Source organism: Ogataea haglerorum (genome assembly GCF_019207285.1).
Source record: "Ogataea haglerorum isolate 81-453-3 chromosome Unknown 81-453-3_NODE_15_length_226208_cov_100.181872, whole genome shotgun sequence".
In the NCBI taxonomy this organism is placed as follows: Eukaryota; Fungi; Ascomycota; class Pichiomycetes; order Pichiales; family Pichiaceae; genus Ogataea; species Ogataea haglerorum.
Window position 1 is genome coordinate 71412 of NW_025065165.1, and position 19001 is coordinate 90412.

The window sequence follows — 19001 nt, forward strand, 5'->3', positions numbered from 1 at the left end:
TCTTGAGCTCTTTTTCTAAAATGACCATATCGCTCTGGTTAAAATGGTGAAGAAGGAATCGACAACTGAGACAACCGAGTCCCCAAATGACGGCGAGTACGTCCTGACGCCGGAAGAGGAAGCCAGATACGGCCGTTTTTCTAAGAACCAGAAACGGTTATTCATGACCATCATGGCTATAGCCACCTCGCTAGGGCCGTACTCTTCTTCCGCCTACATGCCAGCGTCACAGATGATTGCTGACGAATTCAGCACCACCGGATCCACGGTAAACTTGTCTGGAACCGTTTTCAACATAATGACTGCAATTTCCCCATGTCTCTTCAACCGCTTGTACGAATTCTACGGCTGCCGTCCAATTTTCATTCTCATGGCCACCCTCCTGTTGATACCCTCGATTCTCACCGCCATTTCGGTGAACCTCCCCATGTTTTTCGCGTTTCGCAGTCTCACAGGCCTTTTCTCCTACTCCTTCATCAACATGGCCGCTTCTGTCACCGGCCACATATATCCGCCCACCGAGAGATCCACAGCTCTCAGTTACTGCTTGGCGGGCACCTTGGCAGCCAGTGCTTTTGCCCCCGTCCTTGCTGGAGTCATTATCACGTACGCGTCCTGGAGAATCATTTTCTGGGTCCAGACAGGCATCACTGCTTATGTGCTGGCCATGGCTATTGTCTTCCTCAAGGAAACAACGCCAGAAACTGAGTTTTCCGTGTGGAAACGACAAACGTCTAAAAAGTTCAAGTTCATCGCCGTCAACCCGTTTACGGTTGTCCTTGCATTGCGCATCCCAACGCTCTTTCTCGCCGGCATCACCACTCTCTTGCTATCCTTCAATTATTTCGCATTACTCACCCCAATCAGATACGTTGTCGACCCGCGATTTGGATTTACCAGCCCTATCCAGGGCTCCCTCTTCTACCTCGCTCCTGGCTGCGGGATGGTTATATCTACCCAGTTTGCGGGCAGGTACGCCGATTGGGTGTTGAAGCGAGCAATCAAAAGAAGAGGCGGGCGGCTTGTGAGCGAGGACAGACTGCAGGCGTGTTTGCCGGCGATGCTGGTTATGTTCTCGTCGACTATAATTTACGGCTGGTCTATCCAGGAGAAAAAAGGCGGGCTGGTGCTGCCAATCGTCGTGATGTTCCTCAACGGGCTGTCCCAGACGTTTGTGTACACGCCAGTCAATTCGTATTGCATTGGCAGTTTGCCCGAAATAGGGTCGCCGATTTCGCTGGGCTCAAACTATTTCATCCGCAACATAGGTGCTGCTATTGGGTCGGGCGTCACCTTGCCCCTGTTCGACGCCATCGGCATCGGATGGTCCAGCGTTATCAACGGGGCCCTCATTACCGTAGCCTTTGGCTGCACACTGCTTTGCTACAAGGTGGGCCAGAACTGGCGCACAAGGTGGCTGAAAAAAAACGGCTATCGCTCTGGAGACGGGTACGACCGAGAAGGATAGAATTAATATATATTTGGTTCTTTTGACAGCCTAAATAATATATCTTGCTTTCGCGTGAAACACAAGATCCTCCCAATTATAAATTCACTGGATCAGTCATGTCTGGCACCGAGTCGACTGAGGAGCCTTGCAACAGCATGGCAGAGTCGCAGACTCTGTCGGCTTTGGAGTCTGAAGAGCGGCTGACTCGCAAGGATTCTGGCTCGCAATCGCAAAGCCCTGCTAAACGACCCTTCGCCTTTTCGCCCCACAGACTAATCACATCGATATCGCGACATACGTCGCCTCACAAGCCGCGACCGAAATCTCAGTCAAGGGTGCCCACCCCGAAAGCGCATCCTCTACCGCCACACCGCCTAGTCAGTCCTGAGAGAGATAAGCCCTCCATAGAAGGCATCTCAAAATCGTTTGTGAGTTTCCTCACCGCTGCCAGCGTTTATGCTGGGTTCCAGGATTTAGAAGGAGAAGACCAACAGGTATCGCTTGACGACGTTTCTGCGGGCGAATCAGAGGACCAGCAAGATAACGAATCGTCTGATGAACAGGACGACGACGATCAGGACGACAGAACTTTTTACGCCACAGACCCTTCGCCCACCGAGCTGACGATTAATGAGAACACAGTATTGCCAGAGCCCGAACCACCACGTCGGACGCTCCGCAAAGCCAGGTCTCGGTTCGAATTTTCTGTGGTAAAGAGACTCTCCGAGAATGAGAATGATCAGCTGGCCCAGAAGAGAGCTGTCGCCCTATCGAACAAGCTGAAGAGAACGTTTGACATTTCCGACACAGATGAGTTCATCAGCGATTATCCGTGCTGGCTGATGGGAGAAGTTCTGCTGCAAGGCCATCTCTATATCACCAAGCACCACATCTTGTTCTTTGCATTTTTGCCCAAAAAACAGGGTTCCATCTCGAAATCGGGCGCGCTGACCACAAAATCGTATCCGTCTCTTAGGGAGCACCGCAGATGGGCTGTCTTACGCAACAACACCTTCAGCGTGTATTCCAACTCGACAGCTCTCTATTTTCCACTACTGGTGATCGATCTCCGTACTGCGCTGCGGGCGGAAATTCTCCAAAGCAGTAGCACGCAACAGAATCCAAGCAAGCCCGTGTGGATTCGAATAATCACAGAGTCAAGAACGCACTGGTTCCTAGCCGACAATTTAGCTTCGGCTAGATCCTGGGTTTCGAGTCTGAAGAAGCACATTTTCTCATCAAAAAATAAAGGCGACCAGGTGGCGATCAAGATCCCTTTGCAGAATGTGGTTGACTTGGAGCTGACCTCTGTCATAGGAGTCACCAAGAATTTGAGAATCAAAGTCATCGAAAGTGCAGACACTTTTGCCATCGATGACTACTTCCTCATGTTCTTTTCAAGAGGAGAAAGAGCCGTCGAGGATATCAAGAAAGTTATTCACGATGCAGGCATGGAGATCTCAGAGGGGACAAGCACTGAGAGTGAGGAGGAGCCGGGAATGGAAAACAATCTTCTGAAATCTAAGATTGAGCTGCTAAAAAAATCTCCGTCCATGGTGCAGACCTCTCGTAAGTCGGGCATCCCTGCCATCCGAACGGAGGAGTCTGCTGACGACCTCAGCCAGGAGGAAGGGTCCGTGCAAAGCTCAAAGTTTGTGTCTGATGATGACATTGAGGCGGCAGACGATAACGAAATGCTGGAAGACACGCAACCAGAAGACAATCTGAAAGATGCTGAGAAGGAGAGCCAGGAAAAGATGTCTAGAACTAGTAGTCGTCGTGCATGGTCGACAAGGTCTTTAGTACAGGGCCTAAGTGCTATTACTCAAGGGTGGATGTCGCCATCTCCCATGGCTCATTTCGACGAGAAATACGCGATGGTGCGAGGAGAGGAGGACTCATACTTTGTCAAGGATTCGGAGCAGCGTAAATCAGCTACGGAGCGGTTCAGAAAGCACTTTTCTCTCACGGAGAGTGAAAAGCTTATTGCCACATACCATGCGTACTTGGTCAAGGGACTTCCTGCCTACGGCAAAATATATCTTGGGTCCAACGAGATGTGTTTCCGCTCCACATTGCCCGGCACAGGAACAATAATGATCCTTCCCTTTTTAGATATCGAAAACGTGAACAAGGAGAAGGGTTTTCGATTTGGATACTCTGGGCTAGTGGTCGTCATTCATGGCCACGAGGAATTGTTTTTCGAGTTTGCCAGCGACCAGGCTCGTGACGATTGCGAGTTCATGCTTTTGAAGCAGATGGATATGTTCAAGAAAGGAAGCACCGATAGCAGTCCTCCAAATGCGAGCGAAGGTTCGAGCGATGAGAGCTGCAACCTGGCGGAGTCGAATACAAGTTTAGCATCTGCCAGATTGAGGATGTTTGAGAACCGTATCCATGATGCGATAGGCTTGGATGTGCCGATTATCATAGAAGAGCATCCATTGACAAAAACCAAAGTTCGGCCACAGAAATCTTACAAATTCACACTTTTGACGATTGGATCGCGAGGAGACGTTCAGCCATACATTGCGTTGGGAAAGGCTTTGATAAAAGAAGGCCACCAGGTTCGTATTGTCACCCATGCTGAGTTTGAGCCCTGGATTAAGGCACACGGTATCAAGTTTGCTTCGATAGCGGGGGATCCATCTGAACTCATGGCACTGATGGTCACCCATCCAACCATAAACTACAACTTTATAAAGGAGGCAAAGTCGAAGTTCCGAAGCTGGATCGACGACCTATTGGTCACATCCTGGAAAGCGTGTCAGGACACAGATATTCTGATTGAGTCTCCTTCTTCAATATGTGGGATCCACATTGCTGAGAAGCTGCAAATTCCTTACTTTCGTGCTTTTACCATGCCATGGACACGTACAAGAGCGTATCCTCACGCTTTCATGGTTCCTGATCAAAAACTGGGCGGCGCCTACAACTATATGACCCATGTGGCTTTTGAAAACGGATACTGGCGAGGAACCGCTCATCAGGTGAATAAATGGCGTGTTGAGACGTTAGGACTGCCAAAAACGTCTTTAGCCGAGATGAAGCAGAATAGCGTTCCTTTCCTCTACAACATCTCGCCAACAGTCTTCCCTCCTTCTGTGGATTTTGTTGAGTGGGTCAAAGTGACCGGTTACTGGTTTTTGGATGAAAGCGAGACATACCAGCCACCCGAAGCTCTAAGTAAGTTCATTGAGCAGGCGAGAAAAGATGGCAAAAAACTGGTTTACATAGGATTTGGGTCCATCGTGGTCTCCAAGCCGTCAGAACTTACCCAAGCCGTCGTGGATGCCGTTCTCGAGGCCGATGTCAGGTGCATACTGAACAAAGGGTGGTCGGATCGTCTGGGAGCTAAGACGGAGATTGAGGTCATGCTTCCGCCTGAGATATTCAATGCTGGAAGCGTGCCCCATGATTGGTTATTTCCCCAAATCGACGCTGCCGTTCATCATGGAGGCTCTGGAACCACAGGGGCTTCGTTGCGATTTGGCCTGCCGACAATCATCAAGCCGTTTTTTGGCGACCAGAAGTTTTACGCGGGAAGAGTCGAAGATCTTGGATGCGGGCTTAGTTTGAAGGATTTGAACTACAAAAGTCTTGCGCGGGCACTCAAGGAGGTGACCACCAACACAAGGATTATCGAGAAGGCCAAACTTGTCGGAGCCAGAATCCGGTCCGAAACAGGCGTTCAAACTGCCATTGAAACAATTTACAACGAGATGGAGTACGCTCGAAGCCTATCTATCAGCAAAGTGAAACAGGTTTCTGTTGTCAAGAGCGACGAGGAGTTTGACGACGACAAAGACGAGGAAGTCGAAGGCTCGTGGCTACTTGTTTGAGATATTTGTCTGTTAATATTATCCTTTGTTGTATACTCTATTACCAATTTGCAACGTCCTCGGCCTCACCAAAAACGCTTTCTTTTTGCTCTGTGTTGTCGTCCTGCCAGTCTGGATTATTGCCGTCATGGTCCATAATCTCCTTGATATGGGCTTTCTCGAAATTCAGTATCAGGTCATTGATTTCCTTGAATTCTAGCAGGAACGCATCGTGTCCTTCTGGAGAGTTGATTTTCTTGAGCGTTGAGTTTGGCATGTTTTTGGCGATGAAAATTTGCTCGCTGAGTGTAAAGAGCGCGTCCGAGTCGATACCAATAATCAAGGCCGGCTGCTTCAGGCTCTGCAGTGCTTTTGCGGCGTCATTGTCGAACTCTGGGCGGTCGCGGCCGACATCGTGCGTATCGAGCTTCCTTGTGATGGATATGTAGCAATTGGCGTCGAATCTATGGTGAAACTTTTGTGCTTGGTACCTGAGATAGCTTTGTGCCGAGAAGTAGTGTTGCGGTCTGCGTCTTGGTCTGCCTCTAGCCGAGGTGGCAGAGTTTAGGCTCTCTGTGTCCGCCGAGGAAGCTGACGAGTCCATTGAGTTTGAGCGACTAGCGTGCCTCGACTCAAACGATTTCCTGTGCACAGATGCGCCGTGGTTGTGAATTTGCCAGTGTTCTTCTTTTGCCGAGGGAGAATCTTCGATCGCATTGGACTCCTCGGGGCCAGGGGCATTCTGCTGGCTCTTATTCCTCTGCTGCTCTGTTGGCTGTCCGCGGCCAAATCTGCTCTCGAACGAGTTGCGCGATCTGTATGTGAGCAATGCTGCCATCCGCGCAGCCCCAAGACCGTTCACAGGCGGATCCTCCAGACTGTAGTAGCCGTCGTCGTACTTCGGATCGGAGTAGATGCACTGTCTCTGAGCTTCGCCCCATGAGATGCACCACGCTGAGTGTCTCGCGCTGGTTGCCAGTGCCACCAGATTCTTCACAAACCGTCCCCCGTCGACAAAACACCATTCTAGAGCGAGCATGCCTCCCATGGATCCACCCACGCACAAGGCAATCTGCGTCACTCCAAGAGAGTCCAGAACCAGCTTATGGATACGCACGTCGTCGCGCACGGTGCAGATCGGAAATTCTGGGCCGTACAGCTGGTTATACTCGGGGTCCATGGTCACAGGCGAGGCAGATCCGTACGGAGACCCTAGCGAGTTCAGACAGATGATGAAGTACTTGGTAGGGTCGAACGCGCGGTTGCGTCCAATCAATGGTCCCCACCAGTCCTTCACGTCGGCCGAGCCGGTCAGCGCGTGTGCTATAAGCATGCAGTTGTCTCCTTTGTCATTGAGCTTCCCCCACGTCTTGTACGCCACCGGCACTTTGTAGAGCACGTCGCCGGACTCGAGCTCAAACTCTGGAATCTCCACAATTGTTTGGCCACTCACCAGTTTCGAAAATGGGTTTTCAGTCTGCTCTTGGACGATCTTGTACCCCATGTTGGTGTGCAAGGCTAACTATAGCTGACTCTTTTTTTTCTAATTTTTTTCTTGTAGTTGCACTGCCTCTCATTCTAATGATAAAACCCCCGAAGGTCAGAGTACGCACCGGTTCGTGGACAGAGTGCCGCGACGAGGTAGTCAGGCTGGTCGAGAAGCAGAACTTCCCGAACCGGATCGATTTTTTGGTGCCGAAAAACGTGTTTGTGAGCAAAAACATCGAGGCCAGACTCGCAGATCTGGAGTACGACTACGGCATTGTAGACTGCTCGCTGCACACAATACTGCAGAGCTTTCTGAAACAGGCCTCGGAAATTGACATAGAAAATATCCAGCTCGTCTCTGTTGGCCAGCACGCTGAGCATGAGGACACTGTTTCTCTGATAAGAGGCATTTTGACGCTTCGCCTGACCGCAGAATCCTACTACAGGTCTGGACTGAAAGGCGTTCGCTCGGTCCTTTCCCAAGGAAATAAAAACACCAGACAGCAGTTGTTTGTGGTGCAGCTCGATCTGAGCCAGCTGGCGACGGAAGACAGAAATTCGCTTCGACTCTTTTGGTTTGCGGAAAAATACCAGAAACCGCTCCGCTTCGCGGTGGTTGGAGAGTTGCGGGTCGACGGGCTGCGTAGGGTCGTTGTCCAGCCGACTGTAAGTAGACTGGGCCGGCTGTGCACGCCCAGCCTGGTTCCGCTGGACGACGAGGAGTGGCTATCCACGACGCTCGAATGGCTAGCATACGCGTCCGTCAACGGTCCGCAACTCTCGCCGTTCGACAGAACCGACGCCAACGTCTCGATATACCGCGAAACTGTGGACCTATGCAATGAGGAGGAAATGTACAGAGTGTCTGTGAACGGGCTGGTGTCTACGTCTACGGCGGAGCAGCTGCTGCAACTGATCGCCACCAGCTGGATAGCCATGCTGAAATACGGCGTACAGGACTCCAACGTGGGTTTTGGCCGGGCCGAACACGTTCCAGGGCCAAACGTTCAGGCGCTGCTGAAAAATGGCGACACGTTTGCTCTGTGGCATCAGTCGCGTTGATAATTGTACATTAGAATTATATTCACTCGTCCTTCTCCTCGGTCTCCTCGCCGCTCTCGCTCTTCGAAAGCAGTCTGTTGAGCTCGCTCTTAGGGTCCGAATACAGCTTGTCGAAGTTGTCGTACTCGACGATCACACCCTTGTGGTTGAACACGACGATTTTGTCGCTGGTCTTGATGGTGCTCAGCCGATGGGCAATGCTGATAGTGGTCAGACCGGCCTGCTGTCTGAGCTTGAGTGTGCGCTTGATGGCCTCCTCCGACTTGGCATCTAGTGCAGACGTGGCCTCATCCAGAACCAGAATGCTTGGCCCAAGCAGCAGTTCTCCACGCGAGCTGTACGCTTCGGGAACAGACACCTCTTTGTCGGGACGATGGCCTAAAAGTAGCGTTCTTGCGAGAGCTATCCTCTGTTTCTGTCCTCCACTTAGCTGGGCGCCCCTGGAGCCAACCACAGTTTCGAGTTTGTCCGGGAAATTGTTGATGAAGCCAGTGCAGTTGGCCAGGTCGCACACTTTCTGGATCTCTTCGTCCGTAGCGTCCATCTTTCCGTACGTGATATTCTCCCTCAGAGTGCCAGAGAATAGCATGGGCTCCTGCTGAACAACTCCCGTCTGCTCCCTGAAGCTGGCCAGACTGACCTCCGTCAGAGGCTGGCCGTCGATGAGGATGCTTCCGGAGAGTGGCTCGTAGTGGCGCAGCAGCAGCTGTGCCACAGTGCTTTTTCCGCACCCGCTCGGCCCAACGAGACAGACATGGTCGCCCTTGTTGATCTTTAGGTTCAGGGATCCAAACACCTGGTGGGTCGGACGCGTCGGGTACTTGAAAGCGACGTTTCTAAACTCAATGTTGCCCAGGACGTTGATTTTCTTTCCCTCGGAAGGCACAATGGCTGGTTGGAGCCTGATGAGCTCGAACACACGTTCTGACGCTCCCACGCCCTTCATCAGCTCCGAATAGAAGTTTGACAACGAATACACGCTGGATGCGCTAAACGTCGTGTACAGCATGTACGAGGAAAGCTCTCCAATGGAGAGTTCGCCTTGACGCACCATCTGGACACCCAGTGACAGCAGCCCTATGAGGAAAACGTTACCGACAAAACCGTTACCGGCAAAAAAGTAGCCATTGAGCCGTCCCTCATAGACAGACAGGTTGTACAGTTTTTGGACCTCCTTGCGGAACTTGCCCACCTCGTACTCCTCATTGTTGAAGCTCTGGATAGTCTTTGTGAAGTTGAACTGCTCCTCAGACACCTTGGTGAGGTTTCCAAGCTGTTTCTGGATATCTTTCGACAGAGCCTTGATTTTTCTTCCAAACACCAGCGACATGAAAATTAGAACAGGGAAGATCAGCGTCATGTAGCCTGTAAGCTTCACCGAGATGGTCACCATCATGATAATTCCAACTAGCCCGCTGATTGACGAGCGCAGCCCGTCACTGATATTCTGGGTGACAGAGCGCGCCACAATGGTCGAGTCATTAACCAGACGTGAGATCAAATCGCCGGACTTGTGGTAATCCCAGAATTTGGCATCCTGGTAGAATATTTTTCGCAATATATCGAGTCTCAGCTTGGCCATGATCCGCTCGCCGACCTTGCGCAAAAGAATAATCCTGCCAAAGTTAGCAGAGGCTCCCAGGAAAAACAGGAGCCCCACCGCGGCGTAGAATTGGCTAGCAGGCACTTCATAGGACAATATGCTAATGGTAGTCTTCCGATCCTCGGCTTTCGCCATGTCTATCACTTTCCCCATGATCATAGGAAAAATCATCGAAACAGAAGAGGAAACAAACAGAAGGAATATGGCCACTGTCATTGTAGGGATCTCTGTTTTAGTGAGTTTGAGCAATTCCCATATTTCTTTGAACGAGGACTTTTTCTTTTGGCCACCATCGGCGCCATCCTTGGGCTCCTCTTTGAACGCTTCTTGAGACTCAAATTTCTGGCGGGTCGAGCTGAATCTTCTGGCAAGCTGCAACGGAGTCATGCCCACAGCAGGCCTCACAATGCCCGGATTGCTGAACGGAGACCAGGTCCGGCTGATCAACCTCACGCTTGAAAGCGGAGTAATGGCCGGACTGCGCAGAACACGATGTGTCAATGGCCTTCCGAGTAGTCTTGGAGTCAACAGCATGTATTAAATAGGATTCGAGACTATTAACTGAGATACTAGTGGAATATTTTGCTCATCAAGAAATTCCGCGACTTGAAATATTTTGTATTTATTATTATTGTGTAATTAATTTCTCTGTCTAGCTGGACCATTGCAAACCATATTTGTTGCCAAAAGATAACCAGCGGAATTCCACCTAGTCAAATTATCTGGAGTCATGGCTCCCTTCACGTCAGGAGACTGGAAATGTGAATGTTGGCAGCCAATTTTGGTCTATTCTGTGAGACATGGCTCCAGAGCTCCTGGGGACACGCCTTGAGTGGCCTCGTTTGATGAAATGGGTTGCCGCCTAGCAATGCTCTTTGTAATAGGGAGGTGCACTCTGCCGCTCTCTAAGCGCGGCTCCCCTTGCACTCACGGGCAATGCACCTTAGCGCAGTCTCTCGTCCGGCTCCCATGGTTTCAATGATTCATCCAAAACGACAACCTTGTGTAACGAAGGCCGTTCCAATTTGGCTTCACTATCCAAAGTATTCACGATGCCTCCAGTCAGCATCTGGCGTCTTGACTTGTCTGTCAAAAACATCGTAAGACTGAAAATCACGAATCGGCTATAGCCACTTTTTCTTCGTCTCTGCAGGAGCATTGATCCCCAAGAATTGACTGATGCAAAATCTCCCACATCTTCAGACCCCGGTTGTACAGGTGCTCCACCATCAAGGTGCCTGCACTCCACATGCTGTGGATTATCATACCGCTGTACGTCTCCAGAAGCTGGTGTTTTGTGATATCCTCTCCAATTAGCATAACCGTATATGCTACTTAGACGAGACGCGCTTCACGAACATAGCGCACCCAGGTCCTTTGAGGCAGTTTCTGGCGGTATACTGCTCACAGTGTTGCTGCGATGAATGAAAACCAGCACCGTATGGTATTCTAGTGCCAGTCAAGCAGGGGAGAGATTAGGAGGAATGTTTCTGTGGCGAAATCCAACCTCAGCATTTCTGGCAGTTTTCAGAGCCATTCGTAGAGCAACTCAGTTTAGGCAGGAAAACTTCTTATCCGGTTCAACTGAAACTGTTTGGTAGTGGTGAGACGAGCTATAAATGTCCCCGATGAGCATGGCCCACCACAGTCGCTTGTACAACTTATTTTTCATAATAGATCATTCTGGCCGCTGACTTCAGCTATCCACCTTGTCACTGCTTCGTGCTTCATTGTGAAAAGTACAGATTTCTCATGAACGCTTCTGGAACATTTTTCCGGATAGTTCAGCGTAACGGCGCAATTGACTTTTCTCTCACGGCAAAGCAGCAAGCAGGAGCAGACTGCCGCCTTTTCTTGAAGTCGTAGATCGCAGGTCGACCAGGGACTTGACATTTTGAGAAGTGAGTAGAATTTAGACCCACTTTTAATGTAAGAGATGTGGTGCTTCATTTTGGCTTAGCACAGGTTTTCTTTAGCTGATCAAGGCGGGTCATTAATGACTAAAAGAGTCCCACATAGGTATGTCTCCCGAGTATAGACAATTCTAAGTTGAAAACGTACCCCTCTCTTGTTAGTCAAGCCGACTCTTGGCAAGCCTATAAAGCTGGGGAAATATTATATCTGACGTCTCACCTCCAACTTTCTCGTACACTCCTCGGGACTGGTAGAATCGCTTGATCGGTTCCAATTGCTCATAGTAGGTATTCAGTCTTTTGCGAACAGTCTCCGGATTGTCGTCTGGCCGCTGAAATAGTGGCTCCCCGGTCACATCGTCCTTAAACGGAACCTTAGGGGGATTGTACTCTAAATTGTAAACTCTTCCCGAAGAATGCATCCACCGGTTTGCGATTCTCCCGACAATGACATCGGGCGGGACATCTAGCTCAACAACCAGATTTATGTTATTGTCTTGAAGCCGGCGTTCAAGTTCCAACGCCTGGCTGGGAGTTCGCGGAAATCCATCCAGCAGAAACGACTTGTCTATGATGTCTCTCTTTGCAAGCTCTGTCTCCACCATCCCGGCCATCAATTCGTCTGGAAGCAGTTTCCCCTCCTTGATGTACGCATCAGCAAGCTTTCCTATTGGGGTTGAGTTTTGAATTTCAGCCCGCAAGAGATCGCCCGTGGATATAGAGTTGAGACGAGGCATCTGTTTCAGTAGCCTCGATGTGAGCGTGCCTTTGCCTGATCCAGGTGCTCCTAGAAGAACAAGTCGAAGCGGCATAACGGAATAAATATATTTTTGACGGGGAAAGATTTCTTAGATAGCCCTAATCTTTCAGAGGGCGCGGCGCGGCTGGCGGGAAACAGGTAGACACTTGGTTTTTCCAGAAATACTGGAAACATCCTCAGGGTAATGCCGTTATCAAAAATGTCCTCGTTGGCCCAGCAAAATGTTCGCAGGTGGGCTTCCTGGAGGGGAAGTTTCTGTCTTACCCCGTTTCGCTTATCAAGATCGTCGTGTATGCGAATTAAAAAAAAATTTTTTTGGAAATAAATTTGATTCAATTCAAGACCTTAGCAATGGAGTTAGCAGTTTCTGACGCAGATAAGAGCATCCTGCTCGAGAAGAAGAACGTCCTGAATCCAAGCGTGCTAGATAAATATAGACTAGCAGGCCAAATCACCCAAACTTGTATGGCTTACTTGGCTGAGCTTATCAACGACTCGTACCATCTTGGAAAACATGAGCCTTATTCTATTGCCGAACTTTGTCTGCTTGGAGACTCACACATGAAGGTTGCACTTGATAATGCATACAAGAACCAGGTTAGGGAAAAAGGGATAGCTCAACCCGTTACTATCGACGTGAACGATGTCGTAGTTGGATACTCACCTGAAGTTGATGATGAGACGAACTTCAAATTCAAAGCTGGAGACATTGTCACCATCAACATGGGGTGCCATATTGATGGATACACCTCTAACCTATCGCACACAATGGTGATATACCCCCCAGGAGCGTCTGTGGGCCCCTTGCTTGGCTCCAGCGCAGACGCAATCTGTGCTTCCTATATTGCATCTGAAACTGTGATCGCATTACTTGCATTGTCTTTGACACCAGAGAAGATTCCTCAGTCTTTGGCCGATGGCTCGGGCCTGATCAAAGGATCTACCATAAGACAGATAGTGGACTCCATTGCCGAGAGTTTCAACTGCGTGGTTGTGCCAACGTCCAAAGTTAGAAGAATAAGGCGGTTTTTGGCAGGTCAGGCAGAAGGTATCGTTGCTGAGAGAGACTTCAAAGGCGTTGTCTGGTCCGAGGCTGATCAGGAGCTCAAGCTTTTGAAAAAATCGCCAAAGTACAACGGTAGCCAGGAGCTCGCGACCTACGACAAGACCAAGAGTGCCAGAGTGACAGCTTCTTCTGCAGTTCCAACCGACGACTTTGTTGTGTCTCCTGGCGAAGTCTACACAGTTGACATCAAGATGGCACCTTTGCAGGAAACTGAGGGACCAGGCTTGATCACATTGCAAGCCGTCGATAATGTGACTGGTGCAAATCACTCTAAAGACACCTTCAGACCTAGACCAAGTATATTTGTGCGCGACGTTGCCATCTCACACCAATTGAAACTGAAAACCTCAAGGAAACTGCTCTCGACCGTTGACAACAAGTTGTCTGTCTACCCCTTCAAACTCGCGCATCTGACATCTGGCTTCCCATTCAACCTTTCGGGAGACATTGAGCAACAGCTCAGAGCTATTCAGCAGGAAATGAAGCCAGCTCGGTTGGGGCTTGTAGAGCTCGTTAACAAACACCTCGTTGTCGCTAAGCCTATTCTGAGAGCCAGGTTCGTGCCCCTGCAGGTTATCTTGAATGCTTCAACCTCCACTGGTGTCAATGGATACGACGCCGAAAACCCTGTTTTGCCGGGCCTGGAGCTGCCCCTGCCCAGACTGGGTCTGACCTCTTTGAAGCTGAAATCGTTGCTGAAGGCTTCAAGGGAAATCCCTGTCGCTCGTGAACAGTCCACCGTCGTTCTGAACGGGGATAACAATGAACTCATACGCCTGAGCGGGGGTCTTTCGACCTCGAAACCAAGCTGGGTACACTCCAAGTTCCAGCTTTCTGGAGACGTAGCACAAGCCGTCAACGATCTTGTGCAATTGACGCAGGACCAGAGATTTGGACTGAAAATCAAGGAATGTCAGCCAATGAAAAGCAGTAATTAGAGTATAGATTAGCGAACAAAGACGTATCCTTTTTCCAGTGAAAAGGGCCAAAAAGTAGGGAATCCTGTACACCTTTGCACCGGACAGGGTAACGTGGTCATTTCATTTATGGAGGGGAGTGTGAATAGAAATTTTGCTGCGGCTCTCTTCGCCAGGCGGCGGCGCCTGCAAACCGGAATTTGTACTGGCTCCTTTGTGATTTATTTACTCTATATTATTTTGAATATACTATCGTCAATTTTATACCGGCTCTTGTGTTAGTCAAAAGTGGCAAAACATCCTGTGATAAAGTCATACTCAGTCATATTTGTAAGTATCGGTAAAACGTTTTGTGCAAGTCGGAAGCAAATTGTGGCAATCGGTTATCATCAGCATCACAGCGGACAAGATTAGTTTCACGGGGTCAGTATCGCGTCACGAACGGGTGAACGAAACGTCGACTTTGCTATGAGAGACTCTTCGGCCACGAGGATTCGCCGGCGATGGACAGCCTGATCGAAATAACGCCATCCAAATACTCAACTCACGGAAGACGACAAAGTCGGGCTTAGGTACGGGTTTCGATTTGTGGCACCCATATTCCACGCCGCTACAGGCAAAGGTAGTCGTTTGGAGTCTTGGGATCATTGCCTGTGGTTATGGAACGTGCTGGAGAGCCCATCAGAAGTCGTGGAAAACGCAACATAACCAAATGACTGTTACGGTGTAGAGTTGTTCCCGATTCAGGTGAGATGTTTTTTTTTTTTTCATTGCTGAGAGACGGTGCTCGCAACCGATTAACACGTATTTGGTGGAAAAAAGTGAAAACAAGTGAGGAAATCAAAGGGATACCCGTTGTCTACTTTAATTGCTACCGACTTGTAAGCATTAGGTTGAAGTCCTCAATACTAACAGTTTTTGCAGATTCGCAATGCCAGCTTCCCGTGAAGATTCTGTTTATCTAGCCAAGTTGGCCGAACAGGCCGAGAGATATGAGGAGATGGTCGAGAACATGAAGGCCGTCGCCTCCTCTGGCCAAGAATTGTCTGTTGAAGAAAGAAATCTACTGTCTGTCGCCTACAAGAACGTGATCGGTGCCAGAAGAGCCTCGTGGAGAATTGTGTCCTCCATTGAGCAAAAGGAAGAGGCCAAGGGCAACGAGACCCAAGTTGCTCTCATAAGAGAATATAGAGCCAAGATCGAGGAGGAGCTTTCAAATATCTGTGAGGACATTCTGACAGTGTTGACTCAACACCTAATTCCAACCGCTCAGAGCGGCGAGTCCAAGGTGTTCTACTACAAGATGAAGGGAGACTACCACAGATATTTGGCCGAGTTCGCCGTGACAGAGAAGCGTAAAGAGGCTGCCGACCTTTCGTTGGAAGCTTACAAGGCTGCTTCCGAGGTTGCTGTGACCGAGCTGCCACCAACCCACCCAATCAGATTGGGTCTGGCGTTGAACTTTTCCGTTTTCTACTACGAGATTCTCAACTCTCCAGACAGAGCTTGCCATTTGGCCAAGCAAGCTTTCGATGACGCCATTGCCGAATTGGATACACTATCAGAAGAGTCTTACAAAGACTCGACTTTAATCATGCAACTCCTGAGAGACAACTTGACATTGTGGACCTCCGACATGTCTGAGGCTGGCCAAGACGAGCCAGCTCCTGAGAAAGCTGCTGAAAAACCAGATGATGAGTAAGTTTGCTAACTGTTTTCTGTATAAAAGTGCCTTCCATCTCAGGTTATGTTGTCGTTGCTTTATGATTTATAGTTATTAGTTAGCTAGACCCCTTTCTCTTCTAAATGGTACAAATTCAAACATGTTCCATTTTTTTTTGTAAGATATAAAGACCTGAAAGAAATGGAGGGCATCGATTTTGAGAACACAGGTTCTGACTTTAGCGCCGTCTTTAAGGTCGTCAATTTGGCTGTGGCCGCTATTTCGGTAAGTGGGATTGTTTCTTTGGCTAACGTATCAGGTCATTACCGGTGTCACTGAGTTGTTTAGCGGTTTCGCGTATTTCTTCCAAGGTCTATACATTTTGGGCCTGGGAGGTGTTGTTGGCTACTTGGAGTTTAAAAATCCACCTCAGCTATATGCCTACGCATCATCCTTCTTCTCCTTTCTGGGAAGAGGGCTTATATATGTGCTTATCGCAATTCTGAATTTCCACGGGTCAGTTTTCAGAGTGCTGGCAGCAGTGCTTGTGCTTTTGGCGGGAGTCGTTTACATTGTGCTCGAATTTATTCCTAGCATCCAAGCACCTGAAAACATGCAGGGAGAACGTGGATTATCTACAGATGAGCTAGAGGACGTAATTTAAAAGAACTCCATCTTATTTGTGTATCAAAAAAAATCGACAACAGCAGGACTCGAACCTGCGCGCGAAAATCGCAAAAGATTTCTAATCTTTCTCCTTAACCGCTCGGACATGTTGCCAGATGTTGGAAGTTTTGGCTTTGTGACCAACACATTGTTGCAGGAACATAGAACATAGCATATGAAGCATCTGCAACTGGTTCGTGGCCTATTGTTTCACAGAGGGCTTCTACTGCCTACTATTTTATCAGATTTTCCGTGCATATCTAAAAGAGACAAAATACAGGTAAACCGAAATTCTGGATCTCTTCTGGGGATACTGATAGCCCCATCGGAAACAGTTGATTGATCGATCCTTCGGTACAACATGTACCGTGATTAGAGTCATGTGACGAAAAGATTTGGGTCCTCGCTTGGTATCATTTGCACTCAGGATTGTGCTGTAATTTACTTTCTACAGAGTAGAATCGAACCGGCACTGAAACACGGTGACAGGTGCATTTATTTGTTTCATTGGCGTTACAATACGCCTTTGACAAGATACAAAATAGGTGTAGCTCTCTTTCTCAGTGACCCGATCTGAAAGCAAGCCTGACCACAGTTCTTTCCGAGCCACAAATCCATATCTGGTTGTTTAAATCATGGTACACTTTTTACCGGATTGCTCTATTGTTTCCGACGGTGAAATTCAATATTTCCGGTTTTACCTCTTATATAAAAATTAGATGCTTCCCATATCTTCCAACACAGCGCATCGCACAGCGGTGTTTTCGCTATACAGGCTTATACTGCGAAACACTCTCCGGTGCCAGAACCTCAACGATACACTAAAGCTCAAATGGATATCCAAACTGCAACGGTTGTTTCGAGGAAGAGCCAAGTTAGAGAGCGCTTTTCAAATCCAAAGTGCACTGGACGAAGCGATTAAATACAACGAAAAGATCACTGGCCTCAGCAATGGCGACCAGAATTGTTTCAGGGAGATCATCAGCAGACTGCAACACAACAAAAGCCCCCGGTCCAGCCTTGCCGTTCTGCAGCAGATCGCTGAGGCCGAGGCTCCCAAAGTGGATCAGGAAGAGAAAAAACAGCGTCGCCAGCTCGCTAGCTGGATGAAATTGTACATAGAAAGACGCCAAAAATCACACACACTCCCTCGAAAGGCCGCGCTGGACCCAAAATACGTCGACACTGTGCTGAAGTCAAGGATGCTGTACGAACGGGCAGAAAAAGCTGTCAAGCGACTGGCACAAAAATATTCAAGACCCTCAACTGCTCGCGTGAAGTCCGTGACAGGCACCATGAACAGACTGTCGGTGATTAGCACTCCTTGGAACGAGAACATCCACGTGACGGGGAGACGAGGCGTATTTCTACAACGAAATAGGCATCAGCAGTACATTGATGAACTGAACCAGATGAGAAACTGGGAAAGAGAGTGGATGTTCTGGCTTGAAAAAGAACAGGAGTGGGAGAACTTGGTTTCGGGGAAGAATGCAGACGACTGGCTCTTGCCGGTAGAGGATTACAAGCGCGACTTGGCGACCCGCGGAAGGGAGGTTGAGGAGAAAACGTTCTGGCACAACAAGATGCACTATGCGTATTTCGAAAAGCTGAAGCCCGAGTTCGACGAGATGTGGCTCAAAAGCGGCCACAACCTGGCCAGAATGCGCCAGGTCATGGTCCTTGAGCAGATGGGTCCGTTCACGGACTGTGTAGACGGGTCGCTGGGGAAACTGATGCGAGAACACGGTTTCCGGTCGCCGACACGGCTGTCTAAGTTGGGTATAGAGTGATAAGAGTTCATGTCATTAATCGTTATTCAATGTCCTTTTCCCGGATCACAATGTTGTTGAACTGATCGATCAGGTTGTCGGTCTCTAAATGCGGGTCGCTGATGCTCATCTCCCGCAGGAGAAGCATGATATCGTCCGGATTCGCCTTGCCCTCCGGATCGAAGATGTCGTCGAGCAGGATAATCGACGACTCGGGCGCCCTCGGATGGAACTGGGGCAGGTCAAGCTTCGTGCGGGCAAAAAGAGCGTCCGTGCTGAGCTGCTGCTTGTAGAACTCCGAGCACTGGTAATGTTTTTTGCAGCAGTACTTGTGGTTGTACGAGCGAGGCAGCTTGAGTTTCGATACAAGCTTGTTGATCTGCACTTCCCTGATCCGGCCTGGATCTCGGAAATCGCACAGCGGATACCCGCAGTAGTGGTTGATGATTCTTTCTGTGACTAGTTCCTCGTAGCTTTGTTTTGACAAGTACCTGGCCAGCAACTTCAGGGTGGTCTTGTCGCACGAATGCTCCATCAGTCTCTCTATCAGCTGGTACGTCAGCATATTTGCTTCTTTGGGAATGAGAAGGCCTTTGCCCTCGTACGGGGCCAAAATCGGGTCCAGAGTGTTCACTGAGGGCATCAAGATGTTGGAGAAAAAGTTTACCAGGAGTGATCAATGTAGCGACGCGCTGTATGCACAAGTGTAGAGGCTGGCGGTTTTCAGGGGCGTGGGCCTGTCGGAATGTGTCAGGAGGCTCAAAAGTAGCTAAAATGATGTTGTTGCTGTCCCAAACAATGTGCTTTAATTGTCTGTCCTGAC

At 49.2% G+C, this 19001-nt stretch overlaps 12 protein-coding genes across 12 annotated transcripts; 7 read left to right on the forward strand and 5 right to left on the reverse strand.

Moving 5' to 3' along the window:
- Nucleotides 1-43: 43 nt before the first annotated feature.
- On the forward strand, nt 44-1468 carry KL911_004649 (uncharacterized protein; the record flags this gene model as incomplete). The annotated part of the gene is made up of 1 exon (XM_043199963.1): nt 44-1468. The coding sequence occupies one exon, from the start codon at nt 44-46 to the stop codon at nt 1466-1468; it is 1425 nt and encodes a 474-aa protein (XP_043052551.1).
- A 98-nt stretch (nt 1469-1566) lies between these two features.
- Nucleotides 1567-5292, forward strand: KL911_004650 (uncharacterized protein; the record flags this gene model as incomplete). Its single annotated transcript, XM_043199965.1, has 1 exon — nt 1567-5292. One exon carries the CDS (start codon nt 1567-1569, stop codon nt 5290-5292), a length of 3726 nt encoding a protein of 1241 aa, XP_043052552.1.
- A 40-nt stretch (nt 5293-5332) lies between these two features.
- On the reverse strand, nt 5333-6775 carry KL911_004651 (uncharacterized protein; the record flags this gene model as incomplete). Its single annotated transcript, XM_043199966.1, has 1 exon — nt 5333-6775. The coding sequence occupies one exon, from the start codon at nt 6773-6775 to the stop codon at nt 5333-5335; it is 1443 nt and encodes a 480-aa protein (XP_043052553.1).
- Nucleotides 6776-6852: 77 nt separating this feature from the next.
- Nucleotides 6853-7821, forward strand: KL911_004652 (uncharacterized protein; the record flags this gene model as incomplete). Its single annotated transcript, XM_043199967.1, has 1 exon — nt 6853-7821. One exon carries the CDS (start codon nt 6853-6855, stop codon nt 7819-7821), a length of 969 nt encoding a protein of 322 aa, XP_043052554.1.
- A 22-nt stretch (nt 7822-7843) lies between these two features.
- KL911_004653 (uncharacterized protein) lies at nt 7844-9958 on the reverse strand (the record flags this gene model as incomplete). The annotated part of the gene is made up of 1 exon (XM_043199968.1): nt 7844-9958. One exon carries the CDS (start codon nt 9956-9958, stop codon nt 7844-7846), a length of 2115 nt encoding a protein of 704 aa, XP_043052555.1.
- A 409-nt stretch (nt 9959-10367) lies between these two features.
- KL911_004654 (uncharacterized protein) lies at nt 10368-12149 on the reverse strand (the record flags this gene model as incomplete). Its single annotated transcript, XM_043199969.1, has 2 exons — nt 10368-10755; nt 11551-12149. 2 exons carry the CDS (start codon nt 12147-12149, stop codon nt 10368-10370), a joined length of 987 nt encoding a protein of 328 aa, XP_043052556.1.
- Nucleotides 12150-12448: 299 nt separating this feature from the next.
- Nucleotides 12449-14101, forward strand: KL911_004655 (uncharacterized protein; the record flags this gene model as incomplete). The annotated part of the gene is made up of 1 exon (XM_043199970.1): nt 12449-14101. One exon carries the CDS (start codon nt 12449-12451, stop codon nt 14099-14101), a length of 1653 nt encoding a protein of 550 aa, XP_043052557.1.
- Nucleotides 14102-14515: 414 nt separating this feature from the next.
- On the reverse strand, nt 14516-14728 carry KL911_004656 (uncharacterized protein; the record flags this gene model as incomplete). The annotated part of the gene is made up of 1 exon (XM_043199971.1): nt 14516-14728. The coding sequence occupies one exon, from the start codon at nt 14726-14728 to the stop codon at nt 14516-14518; it is 213 nt and encodes a 70-aa protein (XP_043052558.1).
- A 283-nt stretch (nt 14729-15011) lies between these two features.
- KL911_004657 (uncharacterized protein) lies at nt 15012-15782 on the forward strand (the record flags this gene model as incomplete). Its single annotated transcript, XM_043199972.1, has 1 exon — nt 15012-15782. One exon carries the CDS (start codon nt 15012-15014, stop codon nt 15780-15782), a length of 771 nt encoding a protein of 256 aa, XP_043052559.1.
- A 162-nt stretch (nt 15783-15944) lies between these two features.
- KL911_004658 (uncharacterized protein) lies at nt 15945-16407 on the forward strand (the record flags this gene model as incomplete). Its single annotated transcript, XM_043199973.1, has 2 exons — nt 15945-16032; nt 16115-16407. The coding sequence occupies 2 exons, from the start codon at nt 15945-15947 to the stop codon at nt 16405-16407; spliced, it is 381 nt and encodes a 126-aa protein (XP_043052560.1).
- A 177-nt stretch (nt 16408-16584) lies between these two features.
- Nucleotides 16585-18199, forward strand: KL911_004659 (uncharacterized protein; the record flags this gene model as incomplete). The annotated part of the gene is made up of 2 exons (XM_043199974.1): nt 16585-16602; nt 17216-18199. The coding sequence occupies 2 exons, from the start codon at nt 16585-16587 to the stop codon at nt 18197-18199; spliced, it is 1002 nt and encodes a 333-aa protein (XP_043052561.1).
- A 22-nt stretch (nt 18200-18221) lies between these two features.
- Nucleotides 18222-18821, reverse strand: KL911_004660 (uncharacterized protein; the record flags this gene model as incomplete). The annotated part of the gene is made up of 1 exon (XM_043199976.1): nt 18222-18821. One exon carries the CDS (start codon nt 18819-18821, stop codon nt 18222-18224), a length of 600 nt encoding a protein of 199 aa, XP_043052562.1.
- Nucleotides 18822-19001: the final 180 nt, after the last annotated feature.